At 44.6% G+C, this 24,430-nt stretch overlaps 1 protein-coding gene across 1 annotated transcript in view; it reads right to left on the bottom strand.

The window, feature by feature from the left end:
- The window catches only part of LOC129829230 (unconventional myosin-Id), a 128,308-nt gene that overhangs the window by 86,032 nt on the left and 17,846 nt on the right, over nucleotides 1–24,430 (bottom strand). The window contains exons 2-3 of the mRNA XM_055890894.1: nucleotides 11,560–11,768; nucleotides 8,978–9,071 (exon numbers count right to left, since the gene is read on the bottom strand). Of these exons, the coding sequence (XP_055746869.1) occupies nucleotides 8,978–9,071; nucleotides 11,560–11,768 (303 nt within the window). The remainder of the gene's footprint in view (nucleotides 1–8,977; nucleotides 9,072–11,559; nucleotides 11,769–24,430) is intronic.

The raw sequence follows: 24,430 nt of genomic DNA on the forward strand, positions 1-24,430 counted from the left end.
TTGTTGTATGTGCCGAACTGCTTTGCTTTATCTTGGCCAGGTCGCAATTGTAAATGAGAACGTGTTCTCAATTTGCCTACCTGGTTAAATAAAGGTGAAATAAAAATAAATAAATAAAAAATGTTTATAGGTGTTTGAAATGTCTTTTATCGGCAAGTTCTTTTCGCAGAAGTATACCACAACTCTCCTTAACACACAGACTGCTTTGGCACTGATGATTAATGCTGTGTAGTGCTAGGTCAGAACGCAGGCTCCTCACCCATACACTGTGCTGCATGCCTGCCCCCCCCCCCCCACACACACACACACACACACACACACGAGACACAGCCTGCTGTGGCTCTCGCATAAATCTGAGCTCCATACAGACTGTAGTGTTTCCTGACTGATAGGGCAGACCTTAGAGGGCAGGACTGTGAGAGTTGGGGGTTAGTATTGACTTTTTTTTAAAACACAAAAATACAGGTTCTCAGTTAAATGGCTACAGGGAATATGTAGTGGGTCAGGCGCAATATATTCAGCACCAAAATGCAATAAACAGGGGCGACAGGTACGCTAGGGGTTAGAGCACTGGGCCAGTAACCGAAAGGTTGCTAGATCGAATCTCTGAGCTGACAAGGTCAAAATATGTTGTTCTGCCCCTGAACAAGGCAGCTAACCCACTGTTCCTAGGCCGTCATTGTAAATAAGAATGTGTTCTTAACTGACTTGCCTTGTTAAAAAAAAAAAACTTGGGACTTTCTCACGAGTGTTGCGTGCCAGCCACATGTGTGTTAAAAACAACGAAGTACATTTTAAATGACACGTAGGCAATGGTCTGAAGCTGGAAAAGAAAGTAAATTCACGAGCACCACAATGCCTACTCCACCCATGCTCTACCAAGGTTTTCCAGCAGACATCTTTGACCGACTATGGAAGCTATGATTGTTTTGCTTGATTTCCTTATTATAGTGTCGTGCATCTTCAGGATTCCCAGCCCACATGGCCTTTTAAGACACTGTATTTGCTGTAGCAAAATCAAATAAGTGAGTTAAAATAAACATACATTCATACGGCAGGGAAAAACTATTGAGAAATACAAATAAAACCATTTGTAGTATACAACTTATCTTGTCGCATCTTCCAAGCTTTGGAGATCACATTTGCAACCAGGGATACATCTTTCCTAAATAGCCATTCACGTTTTTATTCATCTCTAATCCAGAATGGTTCCTGTTTTCTTTGCAAAATTGTATCAAACAGTTATAGCTCTCAAATCATCGTAATAAAGTACAATAAAATAAAAAGGTAATAATGGACCACTGTCTATTGTACTTTGAATATTGTGTGTGCAGGTTGCTTAGGATTCAAACCTTCTCAAACAGCCTAATTCATACTCTTAGAGGAGGTGATCTAACTATAATGTGATTTGTACCGCATACAAGTTAAAGTATTGGATTCTTCATACACCACATTAATCCCATTCCACTTCGTTTTCAAGGTTTGTTGTTATTATAGGAAAGCAAGCTTTGCTTTTATACTTACAAGACCATCATGCTTGAGCGAGCGAGCTAGTTTGTCTTGTAGTAATGGTTCGCCTGCCTGTTATTCCTTAAACCTTCATTTTAGCAATACATGTCATTGAGAAAAAAATATAGTTCATAACATAACATGAGCAATCGGAGGAGAAAAGCCTTGGTCAGGGAGGTGACCAAGAACCCGATGGTCACTCTGACAGAGCTCCAGAGTTCATCTGTGGAGATAGGAGAACCTTCCAGGAGGACAACCATCTCTGCAGCACTCCACCAAGCAGGCCTTTATGGTAGAGTGGCCAGATGGAAAGCCACTCCTCAGTAAAATGCACATGCTGCCCGATTGGAATTTGCCAAAAGGCACCTAAAGGAGTCAGACCATGAGAAACAATATTCTTTGGTCTGATGAAACCAAGATTGAACTCTTTGGCCTGAATGCCAAGCGTCACGTCTGGAGGAAACCTGGCATCATGCCTACGGGCAAGCAAGGTGGTGTCAGCATCATGCTCTGGGGATGTATTTCAGCGGCAGGGACTGGGAGACTAGTCTGGATCGAGGGAAAGATGAAAGAAGCAAAGTACAGAGAGATCCTTGATGAAAACCTGATCCAGAGCACTCAGGACCTGACAGGGATGAAGCTTCGCCTTACAACAGGACAACGACCCTAAGCACACAGCCAAGACAACGCAGGAGTGGCTTCGGGACAAGTGTCTGAATGTCCTTGAGTGGCCCAGCCAGAGCCCGGACTTGAACATCTCTGGAGAGATGCAACGCTCCCCATCCAACCTGACAGAGCTTGAGAGGATCTCCAGAGAAGAATGGGAGAAACGCCCCAAATACAGGTGTGCCAGGCTTGTAGTGTCAGACCCAAAAAGACTTGAGGCTGTAATCGCGGCCAAAGGTGATTCAACAAAGTACTGAGTAAAGGGTCCGAATACTTATGTAAATGTGATTAAAAAAAAAATATTTGCAAGATATTTGCAAAAAAATAATGTTTTTGCTTTGTCATTATGGGGTAGTGTGTGTAGATTGAGGATTAAACGAGTAACGTAACAAAATGTGGAAAAAGTTGAGGGGTCTGAATACTTTCCGAATGCACTGTACAGTATATACATGCAGGGTAGTAATGTTATGAGTTGGAATTATGGTTCATTGTTTAGCAAACAAAAGACTCCACTATACAAGTAAACATTTTACTGTACCGTTTACACATTCTGTATCCTGTGCAAGTGACACATTTTGACTGGCTGCATCACTGCTTGGCATGGCAAGAGTACCGCCCTCGATCGCATGGCGCTACAGAGGGTTGCGCGGACAGCCCAGTACATCACTGCTGCTGAGCTCCCTGCCATCCAGGACCTCTATATCAGGCGGTATGAAAAGAAAGTCCGGAAAATCATTAAAGACTCCAAACACCCAAGCCATAGACTATTTTCTCTGCTGGCGCATAGCAAGTGTTACCGGTGCATCAAGTCTGACACCAACAGGCTCTTGAACAGCTTCTATCCCCAAGTAATACAACTGATAAATAGCTAACAAAATAGCTACACGGTCTATCTGACTTAATATTGTATCTTTATTGATCTTTTATTTCAATGTTTGCTCTGTCTCTATGGACACTCACAGGGCCCTACACACTCACACATTCTGTCACTCCAACACACAAACGCTCATTCAATTTTCTCACTGACTCTACACACCCAAGCTCACATACAAGCTGCTGCTACTCTGTGTATCTTAGATCCTATTGCCTTGTCCCCTTACCCATACACAACTTTAGTCGGAAGTTTACATACACCTTAGCCAAATACATGTAAACTCATTTTCACAATTCCTGACATTTAATCCTAGTAAAAAGTCCCTGTCTTAGGTCAGTTAGGATCACCACTTTATTTTAGGAATGTGAAATGTCAGAATAATAGTAGAGAGAATTATTTATTTCAGCTTTTATTTCTTTCATCACTTTCCCAGCGGGTCAGGAGTTTACATTCACTCAATTAGTATTTGGAAGCATTGCCTTTAAACTGTTTAACTTGCGTCAAATGTTTTGGGTAGCCTTCCACAAGCTTCCCACAATAAGTTGGGTGAATTTTGGCCCATTCCTCCTGACAGAGCTGGTGTAACTGAGTCAGGTTTGTAGGCCTCCTTGCTCGCACAAGCTTTTTCAGTTCTGCCCACACATTTTCTATAGGATTGAGGTCAGGGCTTTGTGATGGCCACTCCAATACCTTGACTTTGTTGTCCTTAAGCCATTTTGCCACAGCTTTGGAAGTATGCTTGGGGTCATTGTCCATTTGAAAGACCCATTTGAGACCAAGCTTTAACTTCCTGATGCCTTGAGATGTTTCTTCAATATATCCACATAATTTCCCTCCCTCATGATGCCATCTATTTTGTGAAGTGCACCAGTCCCCCCTGCAGAAAAGCACTCCAGCAACATGATGCTGCCACCCCCGTGCTTCAATGTTGGGATGGTGTTCTTCGGCTTGCAAGCCTCCCCCTTTTTCCTCCAAACACAACGATGGTCATTATTGCTAAACAGTTAAATTTTTGTTTCATCAGACCAGAGGATATTTCTCCAAAAAGTACGAGCTTTGTCCCCATGTGCAGTTGCAAACCGTAGTCCGGCTTTTTTATGGCGGTTTTGGAGCAATGGCTTCTTCCTTGCTGAGCGGCCTTTCAGGTTATGTCGATATAGGACTCGTTCTACTGTAGATATAGATACTTTTGTACCTGTTTCCTCCAGCATCTCCACAAGGTCCTTTGCTGTTGTTCTGGGATTGATTTGCACTTATCGCAGCAAAGTACGTTCATCTCTAGGAGACAGAACACGTCTCCTTCCTGAGCGGTATGACAGCTGCGTGGTTCCATGGTGTTTATACTTGCGTACTGTTGTTTGTACAGATGAATGCAGTACCTTCAGGCATTTTGAAATAGCTCCTAAGGATGAACCAGACTTGTGGAGGTCTACAATTTATTTTTCTGAGGTCTTGGTTGATTTCTTTTGATTTCCCCATGATGTCAAGCAAAGAGGCACTGAGTTTGACGGTAGGCCTTGAAATACATCCACAGGTACACCTCCAATTGACTCAAATGCTATCAATTAGCCTATCAGAAGCTTCTAAAGCCATGACATCAGTTTCTGGAATTTTCCAAGCTGTTTAAAGGCACAGTCAACTTAGTGTATGTAAACTTCTGACCCACTGGAATTGTGATACAGTGAATTATAAGTGAAATAATCTGTCTGTAAACAATTGTTGGAAAAATTACTTGTGTCATGCACAAAGTAGATGTCCTAACCGACTTGCCAAAACTATAGTTTGTTGACAAGAAATTTGTGGAGTGGTTGAAAAACGAGTTTTAATGACTCCAACCTAAGTGTTTGTAAACTTCCGACTTCAACTGTACCTATCTACCTCAATCACTCTAGTATCCCTGCACATTTTAAATATATTATTGGAACTGACGTAAAAAATATATTTATTGTATATAGTACGCTTACTTACTTAATTGTGCATTTAATACAGTATTTCTTGTGTTTTTTTTCTAGTAATCCATTGTTATTGATTATTTCATTGTTGGGTTTTGAGTTTGCAAGAAAGACATTTTACTGTACTTGTGCATATGACATTAACACTTGAAACGTCCCGAAGGAGAGGTTTCAGAACCACTGCAGTAAAAATAGTAAAGCAAAGCAGAGTGCAGTACATTACAGTACAATAAAAAAAAGTTGAGAAAGTATTTTCAACATTCATTCAGAACCGAAAACAACAACAAAAAATTTAAACGTCCAGAATTGGCTTAGATATGATGGTAAGATGGTGATTTGAATTTAACATTGAGCTTCAACCAATGCCTACAAGAGATTTGCTCTTCGGGTCACTGTAGTTATAAATTATAACTAGTCAAGACCTGATATGAGATACTGTACATACGCAAGATATGCGGTGACATTGCTTGCTGTTTACATTGAAACTGCACGTGTACCTTAGCAAATAAGGCCTATAAGGATGTGCCACTATATTCCTGTGGCAAAGCTCTTTTTCTTTCTCACACTTCCACACTCCCAGTACATTCCACTGTTGATATGGTGGTCAATACTTTTACCTACAGTTTTATCACACTCACAGGCCATAATTTCTGGTTACTTCTGCTTTCCCAGATTGTTAAAGATGCACTATACAGAAATCACTTCGCCATTTCCTGGTTGCTAAAATTCAAATAGTTCGCCTAATTTCTGTTTTTGTGGCAAAACAAGAAAGTATGGTGTAGAGAATCATTGTACCATCTAAACCGCTGTGAAATATATTCCCATAACCAAAAATGTTGTACTTTCAGCTGTTTAAAGCTGGTGTACAAAACCTAAAGTTAAAGACCCAAAAACAAAACTTGAGAACGGGAAGCATAGAAATAGGGACTGGCCTCGAGTTGGTCCAGACATTGATCGTAGACATCTATGTTTCCCAAGTTTAGACAGCACAGTACTGTATAGTGAAGTAGAGGTTCTCAAATCTCTCCAAGGGGATCCCAGGCCGTTCAATGTCATTGATCTATTCCAGAGCTTAGCACGCCAGACTCTTTCAGAACCGAAAATGAACCTGATTTCAACATTAGGAAAAGAGGCATTTTAAGATTCTAATAATTCGCCTAATTTCAGTTTATGTGGCAAAACAAGTATAGTGTAGAGCAGGGGATCGGCAACCTTTTCGGTGCGGTGTGCCAATTTACCCTACCATTTCTAAAGATCTGCGCGCCACTAATGATTTCCATATGTGCATTACAACTAATTGTGTCTGTTGAATATCTAATTGCCCACAAACGGAAGTATTCCATAGCTTGCTAAACAGTGGCGCTGTCCCTTAGCACCACGGGCTTGATCTTGGAACACAGATTAACTTGGTGAATGATACAGTGACATTTAACCACGGGGTGGCCAATCTTATCTTCAGTCAGCTTTGCGAATCCTTTATGTTTCCCCACCATAGCGGGGGTATAGTCAGTTGTAATAGCGAATATGTTTTTAATAAATCGACAAATTCTCAAAATGATCTGTGAAGGCTTTTGCTACATCTTCCCCTTTAGTCGTACCATGCATGGGTTTTAGACAAAGCATCTCCTCACGTACCTGCTCTGAGCCACAGTATCTTGCAACAACTGCCAGACGTGGAATGTCATTCACACCCACACTCTCATCAAGAGCCACACTAAACACAGGTGCCTCTTTTAACTCTACAGTATGCCGCTCCATTACATTTTCAACCATCTCGGTAACGAGCCTTTCGACATTTCTGGCAGACACAGGCATGTCTTCTTTCTTTGAGATGATTGTGTCTTTGTCACGCCCTGACCTTAGATATCTCTGTTTTTCTAAATATTTTGGTTAGGTCAGGGTGTGACTAGGGTGGGTACTCTAGTTTTCGTATGTCTAGGGTTTTTGTATGTCTAGGGTTTTTTGTATGTCTATGTTGGCCTGATATGGTTCCCATTCAGAGACAGCTGTTTATCGTTGTCTCTGATTGGGGATCATATTTAGGTAGCCATTTTCCTCATTTGTGTTGTGGGATCTTGTTTATGTATAGTTGCCTTAGTGCACATCAGTAGCATCACGTTTCCGTTTGGTTGTTTGTTGTTTTGTTCAGTGAGTTTCGATTTATTAAAATGATGTGGAACTCTACTCACGCTGCGCCTTGGTCTAATCATTACGACGAACGTGACAGTCTTTGTTAGGCAATCCATCAAATAAAACCTGCAAACTACTGAGGAAAGCCTCCTTGATATATTCCCCATTTAGTAAATGGTTTTCCATGTTTAGCAATACTGCGCAACTTTATAGCTCCCCTCTGTAGCTTGATTTTTGACTGCAAGTAGATTTGTAAACCCACTGGTTTGCTTTTCAATCCTGGACACGGCCCTCTTGATTCCTTCCGGCTTGTCCGCCTCATCCTTGAAGTTTTTATCATGTCTCTGTTTCAAAATGACGCCATGCACTTGATGTCCGACAAACGACAGTTTTACAACAGGGAGCGCAAACAGACCAGTCCTTCAGTAAAACAAATCCATATTCCCTTGTCCAAGACGCAATAAATAAGCATACAATTGCCTTATCTTAGCTGATGACATTTTTGCACCCTTTTAAATAACGAAAAAAGGCTTGCTAGCCGCTAGCCATGTGAAAACAAAATCGCTAATCTTCAGCGCTGCCTTGGTTTTGAATTTGGCAGGAGAGGCGAGGTGGGTAGTCTTGCGCTGAACTAATCATATGAAACGCCTGCACAATCATGAAAGCCTATTGGCTAATCAGAATTGACATACCTTGGGAACTACAACATTGCAGTGAATACCAATGCAACTTCAAAACTAATTTTAATTATTTTCAGATCTACCGCTTCTCAGACTTGCTTTCAGTGAGAATGACAGATCTTAAACACATTTGTGACCTGTTTCAAGAAACTAGGTGTACGTCACACGTCACTACTTCACATGAGATGCATTTGAACGTAAACATGTGAACTTTCATGTGCCTTAATAACAAACTTGTATGCCATCTGTAAATAAAAAAATTTTATGAGCCTAGTTGGTTTAGCGAAGGAAAAAGACAGGAACCTTCCCGCTAGCCATGATTGGCGGAGATAATGGATGGGCTGGACATGCCGAGAAAGGAGTTCGGATTGGTCTGACATGTAGCATGCTTCTGTCTATAACATGAGCTGCTAAGTACGTGTGGATAATCCTTGCTGTCCTCAAGGCAAAGGGTGGCTTTTTGAAGAACCCCAAATATAAAATATGTTTAGATTTGTTTAACACTTTGTTGGTGACTACATGATTCCATATGTGTTATTTCATAGTTTTGATGTCTTCACTATTGTTCTACAATGTAGAAAATAGTAAAAATAAAGAAAAACCCTTGAGTGGGTGTTCTAAAACATTTGACCGGTAGTGTAGTTGGTTAGCTTTAACTACATGCAGATTCATGCATGGTGGTTAGCTATGACAATCAGTTTGTATTGCTTGTAGTATGGTTTAGGATTATGGTTAATTGTTTTGCTCACTCTGTTTAGCACATGGCCTCACATGTGAATCCTTAAAGAGATGGGTGGAGCTAAGGCTTAAGAGGGTGTGAACGATGCTGAATGGGTGTAGACAAAGAAGAGCTCTCCAGTTGGTGTACTGAAACAGTGAAGGGCCATTTTCTCAAAAGTGGGATTACAAGTTAAGCAACATCCAAAGCATAATTGCTTTTCCATTATTCCTCAACTACAGTGGACGATATATCACTTTCTAGCTCTACTTTTATCCAATGTAAGAAACACAATTTCAAATTTTGCTACATAAGACCGAATTGAGGCGGTGGGTCACATTCCTATGCGAATTTGGTCAGGTCACCCAAAAAGTTACATCATCCAGATTTTAAAAAAGGGACATTCTGAGAAGGTTAAAATGGCAACTTAATGGCAATAATTTCTCACCTTTCGACCTCAGCTCTTTGGCCGGGGTTTGTTATAGCAGCGATGTATTGCATGATGTATTTGCTGGCTTCCGTCTTTCCGGCTCCACTCTCCCCTGCAATGGAAAAACATAATTATTTGTGTTATATAGTGCCATCATTTGCTATAGCTTTGTAAAAGAAGGTCGACGACATCCGATCCTCGTTTGATAAGTCAAACGACACCGCTGGTTCTGCTCACACTGCCCTACCCTGTGCTTTGACCTCTTTCTCCCCTCTCTCTCCAGATGAAATCTCGCGTCTTGTGACGGCCGGCCGCCCAACAACCTGCCCGCTTGAGCCTATCCCCTCCTCTCTTCTCCAGACCATTTCCGGAGACCTTCTCCCTTACCTCACCTCGCTCATCAACTCATCCTTGACCGCTGGCTACGTCCCTTCCGTCTTCAAGAGAGCGAGAGTTGCACCCCTTCTGAAAAAACCTACACTCGATCCCTCCGATGTCAACAACTACAGACCAGTATCCCTTCTTTCTTTTCTCTCCAAAACTCTTGAACGTGCCGTCCTTGGCCAGCTCTCCTGCTATCTCTCTCAGAATGACCTTCTTGATCCAAATCAGTCAGGTTTCAAGACTAGTCATTCAACTGAGACTGCTCTTCTCTGTGTCACGGAGGCGCTCCGCACTGCTAAAGCTAACTCTCTCTCCTCTGCTCTCATCCTTCTAGACCTATCGGCTGCCTTTGATACTGTGAACCATCAGATCCTCCTCTCCACCCTCTCCGAGCTGGGCATCTCCGGCGCGGCCCACGCTTGGATTGCGTCCTACCTGACAGGTCGCTCCTACCAGGTGGCGTGGCGAGAATCTGTCTCCGCACCACGTGCTCTCACCACTGGTGTCCCCCAGGGCTCTGTTCTAGGCCCTCTCCTATTCTCGCTATACACCAAGTCACTTGGCTCTGTCATATCCTCACATGGTCTCTCCTATCATTGCTATGCAGACGACACACAATTAATCTTCTCCTTTCCCCCCTCTGATAACCAGGTGGTGAATCGCATCTCTGCATGTCTGGCAGACATATCAGTGTGGATGACGGATCACCACCTCAAGCTGAACCTCGGCAAGACGGAGCTGCTCTTCCTCCCGGGGAAGGACTGCCCGTTCCATGATCTCGCCATCACGGTTGACAACTCCATTGTGTCCTCCTCCCAGAGTGCTAAGAACCTTGGCGTGATCCTGGACAACACCCTGTCGTTCTCAACTAACATCAAGGCGGTGACCCGTTCCTGTAGGTTCATGCTCTACAACATTCGCAGAGTACGACCCTGCCTCACGCAGGAAGCGGCGCAGGTCCTAATCCAGGCACTTGTCATCTCCCGTCTGGATTACTGCAACTCGCTGTTGGCTGGGCTCCCTGCCTGTGCCATTAAACCCCTACAACTCATCCAGAACGCCGCAGCCCGTCTGGTGTTCAACTTTCCCAAGTTCTCTCACGTCACCCTGCTCCTCCGCTCTCTCCACTGGCTTCCAGTTGAAGCTCGCATCCGCTACAAGACCATGGTGCTTGCCTACGGAGCTGTGAGGGGAACGGCACCTCCATACCTTCAGGCTCTGATCAGGCCCTACACCCAAACAAGGGCACTGCGTTCATCCACCTCTGGCCTGCTCGCCTCCCTACCTCTGAGGAAGTACAGTTCCCGCTCAGCCCAGTCAAAACTGTTCGCTGCTCTGGCACCCCAATGGTGGAACAAACTCCCTCACGACGCCAGGTCAGCGGAGTCAATCACCACCTTCCGGAGACACCTGAAACCCCACCTCTTTAAGGAATATCTAGGATAGGATAAAGTAATCCTTCTAACCCCCCCCCCCCCTTAAAAGAGTTAGATGCACTATTGTAAAGTGGTTGTTCCACTGGATATCATAAGGTGAATGCACCAATTTGTAAGTCGCTCTGGATAAGAGCGTCTGCTAAATGACTTAAATGTAAAAATGTAATGTAAATGTACTGCAGTGTACGTGACATTTCAGATTTGAATCCAATTGGAACCTCTAAAATGTGATCTCCATTATCATGGGCTTTTTTGAGGTGAGTTTTGGGTTTTGAGCCATTCGAGACAGAATACTCCTCTCTTCACCACTAAGTGGCGCTTTATCAACCAAATACTTTCACCATGCCGTCACAGCTTGTGGTTACTTGGCTTGTTTTCTTAGAAAGAAGGCCACAGTTGACCCTGCTATTTTCAACTAAACAGGGTCATATCGATTTCCCCCAAAATACTCTCCACCTAAATTACAAATATCACATTACTCCAGCCAGAAAACATTAGAGCAAAAGTTAGACATTACAAAAATATTTTGAGAGAACATTAAGTTTGAACTTTAAAGCTACATTTTCAAACAAAATCTAAGTTAGCATCCAGGAAGACGTGAGGTGACCTGAACCAGTGTTATATGCACATGTATTACTTCTTATAAGCATGTATGAGGCCTTATGAATGTCCTATTATAAAGCTTATAATATGTTAGCGATGTATTTACATGCTGGAATTAGTTCACTAGACAGATAACTTTGTGATTTGGTTGGCCGTTTAGAGGGCTCCCCCCGTTACCTGAGATGACAATACACGTGTCCTTGTTCCTCCTCTTCATGGCTTTGTAGGCTGCGTCTGCGATGGCGAACAGATGTGGTGGTCGCTCGTACAGCTCCCGGCCCTTGTACTGCTCGATGGTGTCTCGGCCGTAGATGTTCATGGCGCGGTAAGGGTTAACCGACACCACCACCTCGCCGATGTAGGTGTAGATACGGCCCTTCTCAAACCTGCAGCCACACGAGAGAAAGAGCACAGGGAACTCACCGTCACCTGACAACATGATGCTGAGTCATACGACTGTTACAGGACAGGGACAGGTATACTATTTAGAAAAAGGCCACTTATTTAAAAACAAACCGTAATAAAACAGCACCACAAATGCAGTTCAGTAGCACAGTCCAAAGTAACATTATCGCACCAAAAAGCAGCAGAGACTCAGGCTATACCAGGTCATGTTTGCATCCCTCTCTATGTCTATCCCCCCCTTCAACACTACACCGCTTTACGTCAGACGACGATAGCGTTCTATGGTGGTCTGCAGCCTAGAGGGATGTGTGTGTGTGCGCATACTTGTGTGTGGGGTAAACATTTCGCCTATAAGTTACATACAGTGTACCAGACACATGGTCCTACTATGAGAATCGACATTTTTCACCGTGTACATTTACACACAACCAGAATTTGCTTTAGAGTGAAGGTGCTGCCAGCAATAGACAATACAGAAACAGAATACATAGACACGCATCTGTATTCCACATAGACATCATACAGAATATGCAATATTAGTACAGTAAACATAAAACTACGGAGTTTAGACTGATTGCAGTGGGAATATACCATTTAGAGAGGGGGATATACTGTATCTAAGCAGAGAGAGGGATGCTGTCAAGGTGAATGTATCCAGTGCATATACAGTGTTGTGCAGAGGTGTACATAGTGCAAACGCAGTATAGTGCGGTTGTTAGTATTAGAGGCCATTGATGGCAAGGTGCCGTGTTCGGCCCGATGCCAAGTCACTTCATCCCTATGAGCCCGATGGCCGGTTGATGAGGGCCACAGCACGTGGGGAGGAAACTGTTCAGGTGGAGGGCGGCTTTTGGTCATGATTGACCTAAACCGTCTGCCAGAGCGGAGTCTTTGCAAAACGGGGTGTCCGGGGTGGGCGATGATCTGACCTGCACGCTCCTGGAGGCGTGCAGGTCCTTGACGGTGGGCAGGTGACAGCTGATGACCTTCTCCTCAGACTGGACGTTGCGCTTCAGTTTTCCCCTGCTGCGGTCGGACGCAGACCCAAAACGGTGATAGACGAGGTGAGATGGACGTGTAGAACCGATACCAGATTTGTCACTTCCAGAAGTCAACCACCATCTCCACGGTTTTGACTGTGCTAAGTTCCAGGTTGTTGACTGCACCAGGCCACCACATTACTTGGACCTGTCGCCATTGGAGTAGTTTGTGTCATCGGAGGTGCAGTCATTGGCGTAGAGTGAGTAAAGGAGGGTGGAAAGCATGCAATGCTGTGGTGCCCCCGTGCTGAAATACGCCCCCCCCATCTTAATGCGCTGTATCCTGATGGAGTCAGATACGATCAGCTGGGTGAGTTTGTGCTGCAGCAGGTCCGGAATGATTGTGTTGAGCTAAAGTCCACAAACAATATCCTTATGTATGTCCTTGGGTTGTCGAGGTGTTGGAGGATGTAGCAAAGGCCCAAGAGGTCGTCCACAGACCTCTTGGCAAGGAGGCCTTCGGTGGTGGTTTTGAGATGGGACAGGACCCGGTGCTCAAAAGGTATGGTGGGGCCCCAACTCTAAAACCTACACCCAACGAGCCACACTGATCCTCGAGCAGTGAGCTGTGCAGACGAGAGAAAGAGAGAGAGAGCGAGAGACTTGACCTGGGCCTTCTCTCTCTACGCCCTCAGGCAGCCTGCCTCACTTCCTTCCTTCTCTGAGTGGACCAGGGTTTCTTCCCCCTCCTACACAGAAGAATAGGGCCTTTCTACTCAGCTACACCCCAATCAGGCCTACCTCTGCTCTGGCCCCAGGGTTCCACCTGGTGTCCCTGGGTTCCAGAGGCCTACACTAACAATATAATACAGCATATGTACTATACACCTTCAGAATCACTGCTTGTCCTGAGAGTGACGCTCTGCATTGATGCACATATTTGATTGAACCTGTTTTAGCAATGGTCAGCCATTGAGGACAGATCCTCTTTTACAGTGTTATAACGACCCGGTTAGTGGTTATAACGATCTTACAACAATAACAAACTTTACTACAGCCCTGGTTATCCATGTCCTTGAGTCCCTGGAAACCTTGGCATTCAATGAACGTGGATTTTTTTTGCCTGCTAATATCTGCCCACAATCTTTAACGTCGTTGAAACGATCACATAGTGGTTCAGCCTGAATAATGTTCTTGGATCCTGTTTGATTTGGACTCCAATAAAGCAACTGCATTGGTGATGTTAGATACTGCCCATATCTGAAAGATAAACAGAGCAGAGCGATCTACAAAACATTGACAGAGCAGTTGAGGAGAGCCACAACATATAAACACGGTGTCACGTTCACCGTCTTCAAACTCCCTGTCATAGAGGAGCCGAGGCGCAGCTTGCAATTCCACATCTTTAATAAAGTCAAACCTTCACAAAAGAAAACAACAGGTAAACCGAAACCGAACGTGACACATCCGTGGCGCACACAAAACACGCACGGAAAATAATAAATTACCCACAACATTAGGTGGGAAAAAAGGCTGCCTAAGTATGATTCCCAATCAGAGACAACGATAGACAGCTGCCTCTGATTGGGAACCACACTCGGGCCAAAAACAAAGAAATAGAAAACATAGAATGCCCACCCAAATCACACCCTGACCTAACCAAATAGAGAAATAAAACGGCTCTCTAAGGTCAGGTCGAAAAGAGCAGAGAAGAATGGCTTTAGATATTAAATGAGAACAGAGAACAAACGAAGAGCTGAATTAAACTACACAGAAACTACAATTAGCCACGCCACCACTAATTCTCTGACAGGTCAACAGGCGGCGATGAGCTCATTCTTCTGCACCCAGCCATGTGTGAGCCCGCATGTCATCAACCCCATGCACCACTGGGCATGGGTGACACCAAGACACTGTGCTCGTGTGCCCAGGGTGGCATTGTGTCCCCAGGCAGGGCCTGTTGAAGTGGTGGGCAGGCTGGCACCTCCCCTGGTGCGAGTCAGCCCTACGACTTGATGTGCCAGCACATTGTACTCTATAACTGTATGTGTCATTGTGATCCATGTGGATTTGATATGTTCGATGTCGTTTCTTTACACTCCTTTGCCGCAAAACCCAATTGCCCTGGCTTTGAACTGGCACTGGAGAAAGAGCTATTGTGCCATCCTCCAGGGCGGAATGCTGCTGTGTGCACTGCCTGCTCCATTGTTCAGACGTCAATTGGGGGTCTTTGTCTAAGAAGCACAGATAGGCCTCCTCCTCCCTACATACTCTGTGCCAACAAAGAGAGCTGCCCACTTAAAGTGCACGTGTCCAATGGCTTCTGGGGGAATGTATACAATCAACGACCAGTTGGGGAGTGATCTATCTGTGATCTCAGTTGGAGGGAAATCAACTACTTGAAGGCATAATAATTGAAGGTGAATCTACGTAATAGGTTACTGTAGGCCCAGCTTTCAGATGGGACGTGGGAAAATACTGAAGTCCGACTTTCAGCGTTATCGAGAACATCACTAGGGAGTGTTATTTTGTCATTGTGGTTTGGTTTCCATCCACGCCCAATAACAACCTGTATGGAACAGGAAAAAAGCTAATGATAGGCAAAGAAATATCCTCATCTGTTTGCGGTACAACTAAACTAAATTATTATTCATGTGAATACAATGTCCCACCCAGTTTCAACAATACAGACAGTGTCTGGTAAAATCCCAGCAGTGACCTAGTGTTTTCCCAATATCTGGCTTTTATAAATAGACATTATGATCAACGTCCTATTCCATCATAATCTATAGTTGGTATCAGAGGGCATCAGTCCAAAAACAGAATCAATTGTGTGTGTATTATGATGAGAGACATCTGTGGGAAAGTGTGTTCTCATTCTGGGGAATTTCAGTAACGGAGAGATGGCTAAAAAGATAAAACAGACTGGAGTGGGAGTGTAGGCTAAACATTGTGTGGATGTTTCTGGGAGGTTGGGAAATGTTGTGGGCCATTCGGGTCCCGGGCTATGTTCTTTAGAATAATTGGAGGTGAGTGGGAGGGTTCTATGGTAACCCCTCCCCTCCTTCTCCTCCCTTTCCTTCCGTTTCCCGGCAGCTCTAAGGAGGGGTCCTGCTGGAGAGAGATCAAGGCTGTGGGCCGTGCCAGTCAGATACACTTCCCCTCACAACTGGGCCCGGAGCAGAAGGAGAGAGGGAGAGGGGGGGGGAGTGGAGCCGAGACCAGAGAGAGAGTGAGAGAGCGAGAGAGACACACTGTGTATATACACATAATATGACATTTGAAATGTCTTCATTATTTTTTAACCTTCTGTGAGCTTAATGTTTCCTGTACATTTGTATTGTTTATCATCTACTTCACTTGCTTTGGCAATGTCAACACACGTTTCCCATGCCAATAAAGCCCTTGAATTGAGACAGAGAGGTCGGAAAGGGAGAGGAAGAGAATTCAGGACTCGAGAGGAAAGGTGTGGCCAAAAGTTTGGGACTGTCGCTTTCACTTGACCTCAAATGCCCTCTTCTTTTTACACTGTTTTTCTCTATTTCAAGTGACTGACTGCGTGTCAGAGAGGTGATAGGGACTGGGCCTCCTTATACAGTACAGAGAAGGGATACGCCACAAGCTAGACCACAAACAATCAATCTCAAGACCTGCCCTGGGCTCTGAACTTGTTAGTTAATGTCTACTACACTGTGACTGTCAGTTCATCCTGTCCGTATAACCATCCCAAAGCCACACACACTGGATGGGGGTGGGGCCCACAAAAAAAAAAATCGGAACTCATCATGAGGGGCCGCAGTGGCTCGCGGTTTTGCATAGCCACAGTCATACCCACATCCATACCCACACCCACAGTCAGAGTCGGCCCTAAGCAAAATTGTTGCGCTAATTTCCTGCAATTCTAGAACGGAGAGAAATGTTAGAGTTTTTAATATGATATCGGAGTGAGAGTGACTAACAAAATCAATGGGCCCCCCCCCCCGGTCAGTAATTCGACCATGATTACTACAAGTTTAGATAGCTGGCCGCTAGACTAACTTACCAATAGGGGTGTAACAGTTCAACATACCCACACCCAAGTCGTTCTGCCCCTGAACAATCAGTTGCTAGGCCGTCATTGAAAATAAGAATTTGTTCTTACCTGACTTGCCTAGTTAAATAAAAGGTTAAAAAAATTATAATAAATACATTTTAAAAAACACGGTTCAGTACGTATTGGGGTTTTGGGTTCATGGTTCGGTTACGGTACAGCGGGAAAATGAAATGCCAACAGTTACTCTAGTTCATTTTTGTTTATTTGGCTAAATATAAGTTTAAAAAAAGAGGCCCTGTTCCGAAATGGACCTGGGGCTTTCCCAGCTGGACAAATATGCATAAATACATTTTTCAATATAGAGACCCGTTCCGAACGGACCCGAGGACGACCAGTTCCGTATTAGACGTGGTCGGATCTGAGTGAGGGAAGCAGCAGAAAAGTATTTATGTGTTCTCTGTCCCCATCCAACTTGACAGAGCTTGAGAAGATCTGCACAGAATGGGAGAACCTCCCCAAATACACGTGTGCCACGCTTGTAGTGTCATACCCAAGAAGACTCAAGGCTGTAATCGCTGCCAAAGGCGCTTCAACAAAGTACTGAGTAAAAGGTCTGAATACTTACGTAAATGTGATATTTCAGATTTTTTATTTATTTCTAAAAAATATATTTTTGCTTTGTATCGTGTGTAGATTGATGAGGGAGAAAAAAACAATTTAATACATTTTAGAATAAGGCTGTAACGTAGGAAAATGTGGAAAAAAGTGAAGGGGTCTGAATACTTTCTGAATGCACTGTACTTCCCATTTAACTTTTTATTACATCACTTTAATTCCATCTTCCATTGATTAGATCATCTCCTAACTTGCTTTTGCCACACACAGAGGCTATCAGGTATGAAGGTAAGACCCAGATGCAGACCACGTCATAAAAACAATAGTTTAATATCCCAACAGGGGCAGGCAATAGACAGGTCAAGGCAGGCAGGGGTCAGTAAACCAGAGGTGGGGAAGCAGTACCGGGTGGCAGGCAGGCTCAGGGTAAGGTCAGGTAGAGGTCGGTAATCCAGAGGGGGGCAAAGGTACAGGTCGGCAGGCAGTGTCAGGGTCAGGCAGAGTGGTCAGGCAGGCGGGCACGGAGTCAGGACAGGAAAGGGTCAAAACCAGGAGGGCGAGAAAAAATAAACTGGAAAAAGGAGCTGAGACAAAACGCTGGTTGACTTGAACAAACAAGATGAACTGGCAACAGACAAACAGAGAACACAGGTATAAATACACAGGGGATAATGGGGAAGATGGGTGACACCTGGAGGGGGGTGGAGACAATCACAAAGACAGGTGAAACAGATCAGGGTGTGACAGAGGCTCTATGACCGTAGTGGCGCTGTGATGATTTGCGATTGGCCGACAACAACAACATGCTACACGCGCCACTCTGGGCTATTCTCATTGAGCAGTGGAGAACATACTATTCATGTTTTATCCACAAATCTCTGTCCATCGCCAATGCAATCCAATGTGAAGCTAAAATGTTCCCAAACTGGAGATTTAAACGATAATGGAAGATCCTCCAATTGTGGTTTATCGAGCCGACCACTCGCCATCTACAAATCAAATCAGATTTTATTGGCCACATACACATGGTTAGCAGACTTTAATGCAAGTGTAGAGAAATGCTTGTGTTTCTAGTTCCGACAGTGCAGTATATCGTGCAAGTAAGTCCGACAGTGCAAGTAATCTAACAAATTCACAACGACTAGTGATACCTTTATTAAATCCATGTCACGCCCTGACCTTAGTATTCTTTGTTTTCTTTATTATTGTTGGTTAGGTCAGGGTGTGACAAGGGTGATATGTTTTTGTCCTGTCTAGGGTTTTTGTATTTTTATGGGGTTGTTACTAGTCTAGGTGTTTTGTATGTCTATGGTTGCCTAGATTGGTTCTCAATTAGAGGCAGCTGTTTATCGTTGTCTCTGATTGGGAACCATATTTCTTGAGTATTTCGTGAGTGATTGTCTATGGTTAGTTGCCTGTGTCAGCACTATTATTACATAGCTTCACGTTCGTTTTGTTGTTTTTGTATAGTTTGTTGAGTGTTCTTTCTTCATTAAATAAGATGTACTCAAATCACGCTGCGCTTTGGTCTCATCACTATAACGAACGTGACAATCCATTTATTAAATGTATTAAAGTGGCCACTCTGTGTTAGTGATGGCTGTTTAACAGTCTGATGGCCTTGAGATAGAAGCTGTTTTTTAGTCTCTCGGTCCCAGCTTTGATGCACCTGTACTGACCTCACCTTCTGAATGATAACGGGATGAACCGGCAGTGGCTCGGGTGGTTGTTGTACTTGACCTTTTTGGCCTTCCTGTGACATTGGGTGCTGTAGGTGTCATGGAGGGCAGGTAGTTTTCCCATGGTGATGCGTTGGGCAGACCCTCTGGAGAGCCTTGCGGTTGTGAGCAGCCCGACAGGATGCTCTCGATTGTGAATCTGTAAAAGTTTGTGAGTGTTTTAGGTGACAAGCCAAATTTCTTCAGCCTCCTGAGGTTGAAGAGGCGCTGAGGCGCCTTCTTCACCACGCTGCCTGTGTAGGTGGACCATTTCAGTTTGTCCGTAATGTGTACGCTGAGGAACTTAAAACTTTCTACCTTCTCCACTACTGACCCGTCGATGTGGATAGGGGGGATGCTCCCTCTGTTGTTTCCTAAAGTCCACGATCATCTCCTTTGTTTTGTTGACGTTGAGTGTGAGGTTATTTTCCTGACACCACACTCCGAGGGCCCTCACCTCCCCCTGTAGGCCGTCTCGTCGTTGTTGGTAATCAAGCCGACCACTGTTGTGTCGTCTGCAAACTTGATGATTAAGTTGGAGGCGTGCATGGCCACGCAGTTATGGGTGAGCAGGGAGTACAGGAGAGGGCTGAGAATGCACCCTTGTGGGGCCCCAGTGTTGAGGATCAGCGGGTTGGAGATGTTGTTTCCTACCCTCACCACCTGGGGGCGGAGCGTCAGAAAGTCCAGGACCCAGTTGCACAGGGCGGGGTCGAGACCCAGGGTCTCGAGCTTAGTGACAAGTTTGGAGGGTACTATGGTGTTAGATGCTGAGCTGTAGTCAATGAACAGCATTCTTATTACATAGGTATTCCTCTTGTTCAGATGGGATAGGGCAGTGTGCAGTGCGATGGCGATTGCGACCTATTGGGGCGGTAAGCAAATTGGAGTGGATCTAAAGTATCAGGTAGGGTGGAGGTGATATGATCCTTGACAAGTCTCTGAAAGCACTTCATGATGACAGAAGTGAGTGCTACGGGGCGATAGTGATTTAGTTCAGTTACCGTAGCTTTCTTGGGAACAGGAACAATGGTGGCCATCTTGAAGCATGTGGGGACAGCAGGCTGGAATATGGATTGATTGAATATGTCCGTAAACACACCAGCCAGCTGGTCTGCGCAGCTAGGGGTGCCGTCTGGGCCGGTAGTCTTGCAAAGGTTAACACGTTTAAATGTTTTACTCACGTTGGCCAGGGTGAAGAAGAGCCCACAGGCTTTGGTAGCAGGTCATGTCAGTGGCACTGTATTGTCCTCAAAGCGAGCAAAGAAGTTGTTTAATTTGTCTGGGAGCAAGACGTCAAAGTCCGCGACGGGGTTGGTTTTCTTTTTGTAATCCGTGATTGACTGTAGACCCTGCCATATACGTCTGGTGTTTGAGCTGTTGAATTGCGACTCTACTCTGTCTCTATACTGACACTTTGCTTGTTTGATTGCCTTGTGGAGGGAATAGCTACACTGTTTGTATTCGGTTATGTTTCCAGTCGCCTTGCCATGATTAAAAGTGGTGGTTCGCGCTTTCAGTTTTGTGCGAATGCTGCCATCAATCCACGGTTTCTGGTTAGGGAAGGTTTTAATAGTCACTGTGGGTACAACATCACCGATGCACTTGCTAATAAACTCGCTCGCAGAGTCAGCGTATTGTTGTCTGAGGCTACCCGGAACATATCCCAGTCCACATGATCGAAGAAATCTTGAAGCGTGGAATCCAAATTGGTCAGACCAGCATTGGATAGACCTGAGCACGGGCGTTTCCTGTTTTAGTTTCTGTCTATAGGCTGGGAGCAACAAAATGGTGTCTTGGTCAGATTTGCCGAAGGGAGGGCGGGGGAGGGTTTTGTATGCATCGCAGAAGTTAGTGTAGCAATGGTCCAGAATGCTACCGGCTCGTGTCGCGCATTCGATATGCTGATAGAATTTAGAAAGCCTTGTTCTCAGATTAGCTTTGTTAAAATCCCCAGCTACAATAAATGCAGCCTCAGGATATACGGTTTCCAGTTTACATAGAGTCCAGTGAAGTTCTTTCAGGGCCGTCGAGGTATCTGCTTGGGGGGGGGTATACACAGCCATGACTATAATCGAAGAGAATTCTCTTGGTAGATAATGCAGTCGGCGTTTGATGTAAGGAATTCTAGGTCAGGTGAACAAAAGGACTTGAGTTCGCCTCACAGAAGAATAATTTGAAATTCGCCAGTTAAGATTAGAATTTTGATTACAACGCTCACATAGGCTGTGGTTGTTTCAACAGAATAGCCTAGAATGTTTTTTCAGCTCAGATTTACTCATGAGGCAATGGCGAGGGTTTTATTTATTCTTTATATTCATTCGGGTTCACAGTGCAGACTGAACCAATTTCCACGTACGGAATGGTTCAGTAGGAATAAGTCTACCGTTACAGCCATACTTACCCATCGAAAATGTTTTCGCTGACACGGGGCTAAATTTAGTGACTGTCAGTGACTGACATAACAAGAGAAGAACCTCTGATGCACAACCCCCCTCCCAAAGAAAACAAGTGGGGGAGGGGGAATTGATGCTCAGGCCTACTAAAAGGGAGGCTGCAAGTTGCCCATCCCTGATCTATTCAATAATTTGTTTATCTACAGACGATGCCTAGGGGTAAAAGGGATAGGGGTTGTTTCTGGACACAGCCAGACACTGTGTTAGCCAAAAACGGTATAGAGATCCAACAACACGTGTTGGCTGGCTGTTATAAGTGCTTAAAATTGTTGGGGACTTCCAGGAATTAAGACTTGGATAATATCCGGCTGTTTCACTTTTCTCTCTCTTTGTGACTATACCATCAAGCAGCATTCTGCTGTCTCTGTTTAGACTGATAACATGATTTACAGCTTATCTGGCCCAGTGCATGCTGGGTACGACCTTTCAGGGATTATGGTTCTCTCACACTTATGGGGCAGTTCATGAGAGAAATAGAAACTGGTGATTCGGGGATAAGTAAAGTTTTTCTACTGGTAGTTAAGGGTTATTTGAGGCCCTTTTGGGTGATTTCAGCCAATGCAATTGTTTAAGAAGTCCTTTTTCTGGAAGTGTTTGATTAAATTGAAGAGATATTCACTTCAGAACACCCATTACTGGTCAAGTCATAAATATAAAACAAATATTTAGTCACAGGCATCAATTGACAAATCCAAGATCTAGACGTCGCCAAAGACTTTGATAATCTGAACGACAATTTCAAGTCAAAGTACATACTACTGTATATCTGATACAAAATGTTACTCGATGGCCTACTGGCCATTACACCTGAATGAAGCAATCCTAGCATCAATCCCTCCCACTCTTTCTACATTCATCTATGGGCCTCCTTCTCCTTCAGCTCGTCAAACATCTGGGGACTGCATTAGTGCTAAACAGCAGCTCCTAGCTCCCACTCCAGCCTGTCTGCCTGGCTGTGGAAGACCAGGGGCCTTCGACACTTAACACGCCCAGCCCTTGGCCCACAGACAAATCAATCTTTATAAGCATATACTGTAGGAGTGGATCTGGATTCCTCCTCTGTACTGTGGCGTAGCTACTGGAGCACAGCTGGAGCAGGGCTGACTGGGTCAATTCACTACCTCCCTCCCCTCTAATGACAGCACATCTGCAGATTTATGTTTCATATTAGCGCATGAGTTTTCGCCGAGCATGACTAGCATGTGTTCCCATGCACTCCACTTTCATTGGCCCGCCTCTGAATACTTAGGCAATGGGAGCCAGGTGTAAACAGCTTGGCTGGAGATCGGGTGGCCGACAGTCGTGTTCCGTTGTGCCTCGGACCTTTATTGTCTATACCCTGACGGAGAAGATCACAGTTACTTCCTGGGCCAATCCTGAGCTAGGGGAGCTCGGCGAGAGAAGAAAAGATTTGTTTTAGTCAGATTAAGTTTCAAGAATTCAATAAAAGAGACTTCAGAGAGGGGAGGGGAGTCTGGCTGGCTGTTGGGCCTGTCTGCCGGCCCAATGCGGAACCCGTTTGCACTTTAACACGTTGGCCAGTCCAGTCACTAATGTAAAGACAAGGCCATCCAAAATAGACTCAGACGTTACTCAGCTGGCTATTTCAGGAAAGCACTCTGATTTCTGTCACGGGTAAAAAGAGGGCAAGGAAAAGCACAAAAACAGACAGAAAAGGAGCGAGGGACAAAGAGAAAAGGGAGAAGATACAGATACAGAATCTAAATTTGACCAGTTTCTCACAGCAAGAAAATAATCCTGCAGCAACAGGAAATGGGAATTATTGTGTGGATTATAATTAGTGGACATTTTTATTGGGGTTGAAACAGAGAGAGAGAGAGCGAGAGAGAGAAGGGGAGCGAGAGAGATGATGATAAAGAGTGGCTAGGTGGCCGGTCAGAGGTGTGTGAAGTGAGTCATGTTAGTGCTGTGAACTGATCTCAGACCTGGCTGTGAAAGCCAGATCCCTCACAGTGCCTCAGGGAACAAAGCCAACAGGTGAACAAAGGGAACAAAAAGAACTGGAGAATAACATGACCTCAGTCCGCCCCAGCCGCTACAAACACACAGCAGAATTACAGTTTGACTCACACTGAAAGGATTCCTGGATGACATGACACACGGGATTCCTACCAACCACATTAAATCATTCACTCAAAAGTGTCATTCTTATCACTATCCACATGTATGCAACATGTGTCATCGTGTCTGTAAGTAAATTCGTTTCCGGGATCTTTCAAAAAGATGATGTGACGGAGGATGTGGTTCACCTTGTTAAAGCATGAGCCAAACAACCTTAGTTGGAAGCCTAATCTGATTGAATCTATCAAGATTGAATCAAGGTCCTCCCAGAGCTTGGACACATTGCCCTGGGCAGTAAGCATATGCCAGACAGACTGATCTACTGAATGACTAGTACACACTCTATACATAAGATGGGTTACATTATGATCCTACTGTACTATAGACTAATATCAAGAAGGGGACAACATAATGGGGGGTGGCCCGGGAGGAATTGCAAGGGAAAAAGAGAGAAAGATGGGAGAGAGAAAAGCAATAAACTGTATGAGGGATATGACGAGAGAAAAATTGAATGAAAGAGTGGGGAAGAGAGAGGAGGCATTAGAAGGACCACAAAATATGGCGCTGGACGGCCAGCGTCGGCCTGCCAACGCACACAGTCCACAAATGAGACGTCTGTGACTCTGTGAAGCCTGGCGGGACTTATTTTAGGAGGGGGAAAGGCTCCAAAAGCACAGCCCTGTTTATGTAAGGATGGTAATGTGTTTCAGATTACAGGGGGTTGTATGGAAATTCTTGTGGCAAGACTGGCCTTTTCGA

Source organism: Salvelinus fontinalis, chromosome 30 (assembly GCF_029448725.1).
Source record: "Salvelinus fontinalis isolate EN_2023a chromosome 30, ASM2944872v1, whole genome shotgun sequence".
NCBI classification, from domain to species: Eukaryota; Metazoa; Chordata; class Actinopteri; order Salmoniformes; family Salmonidae; genus Salvelinus; species Salvelinus fontinalis.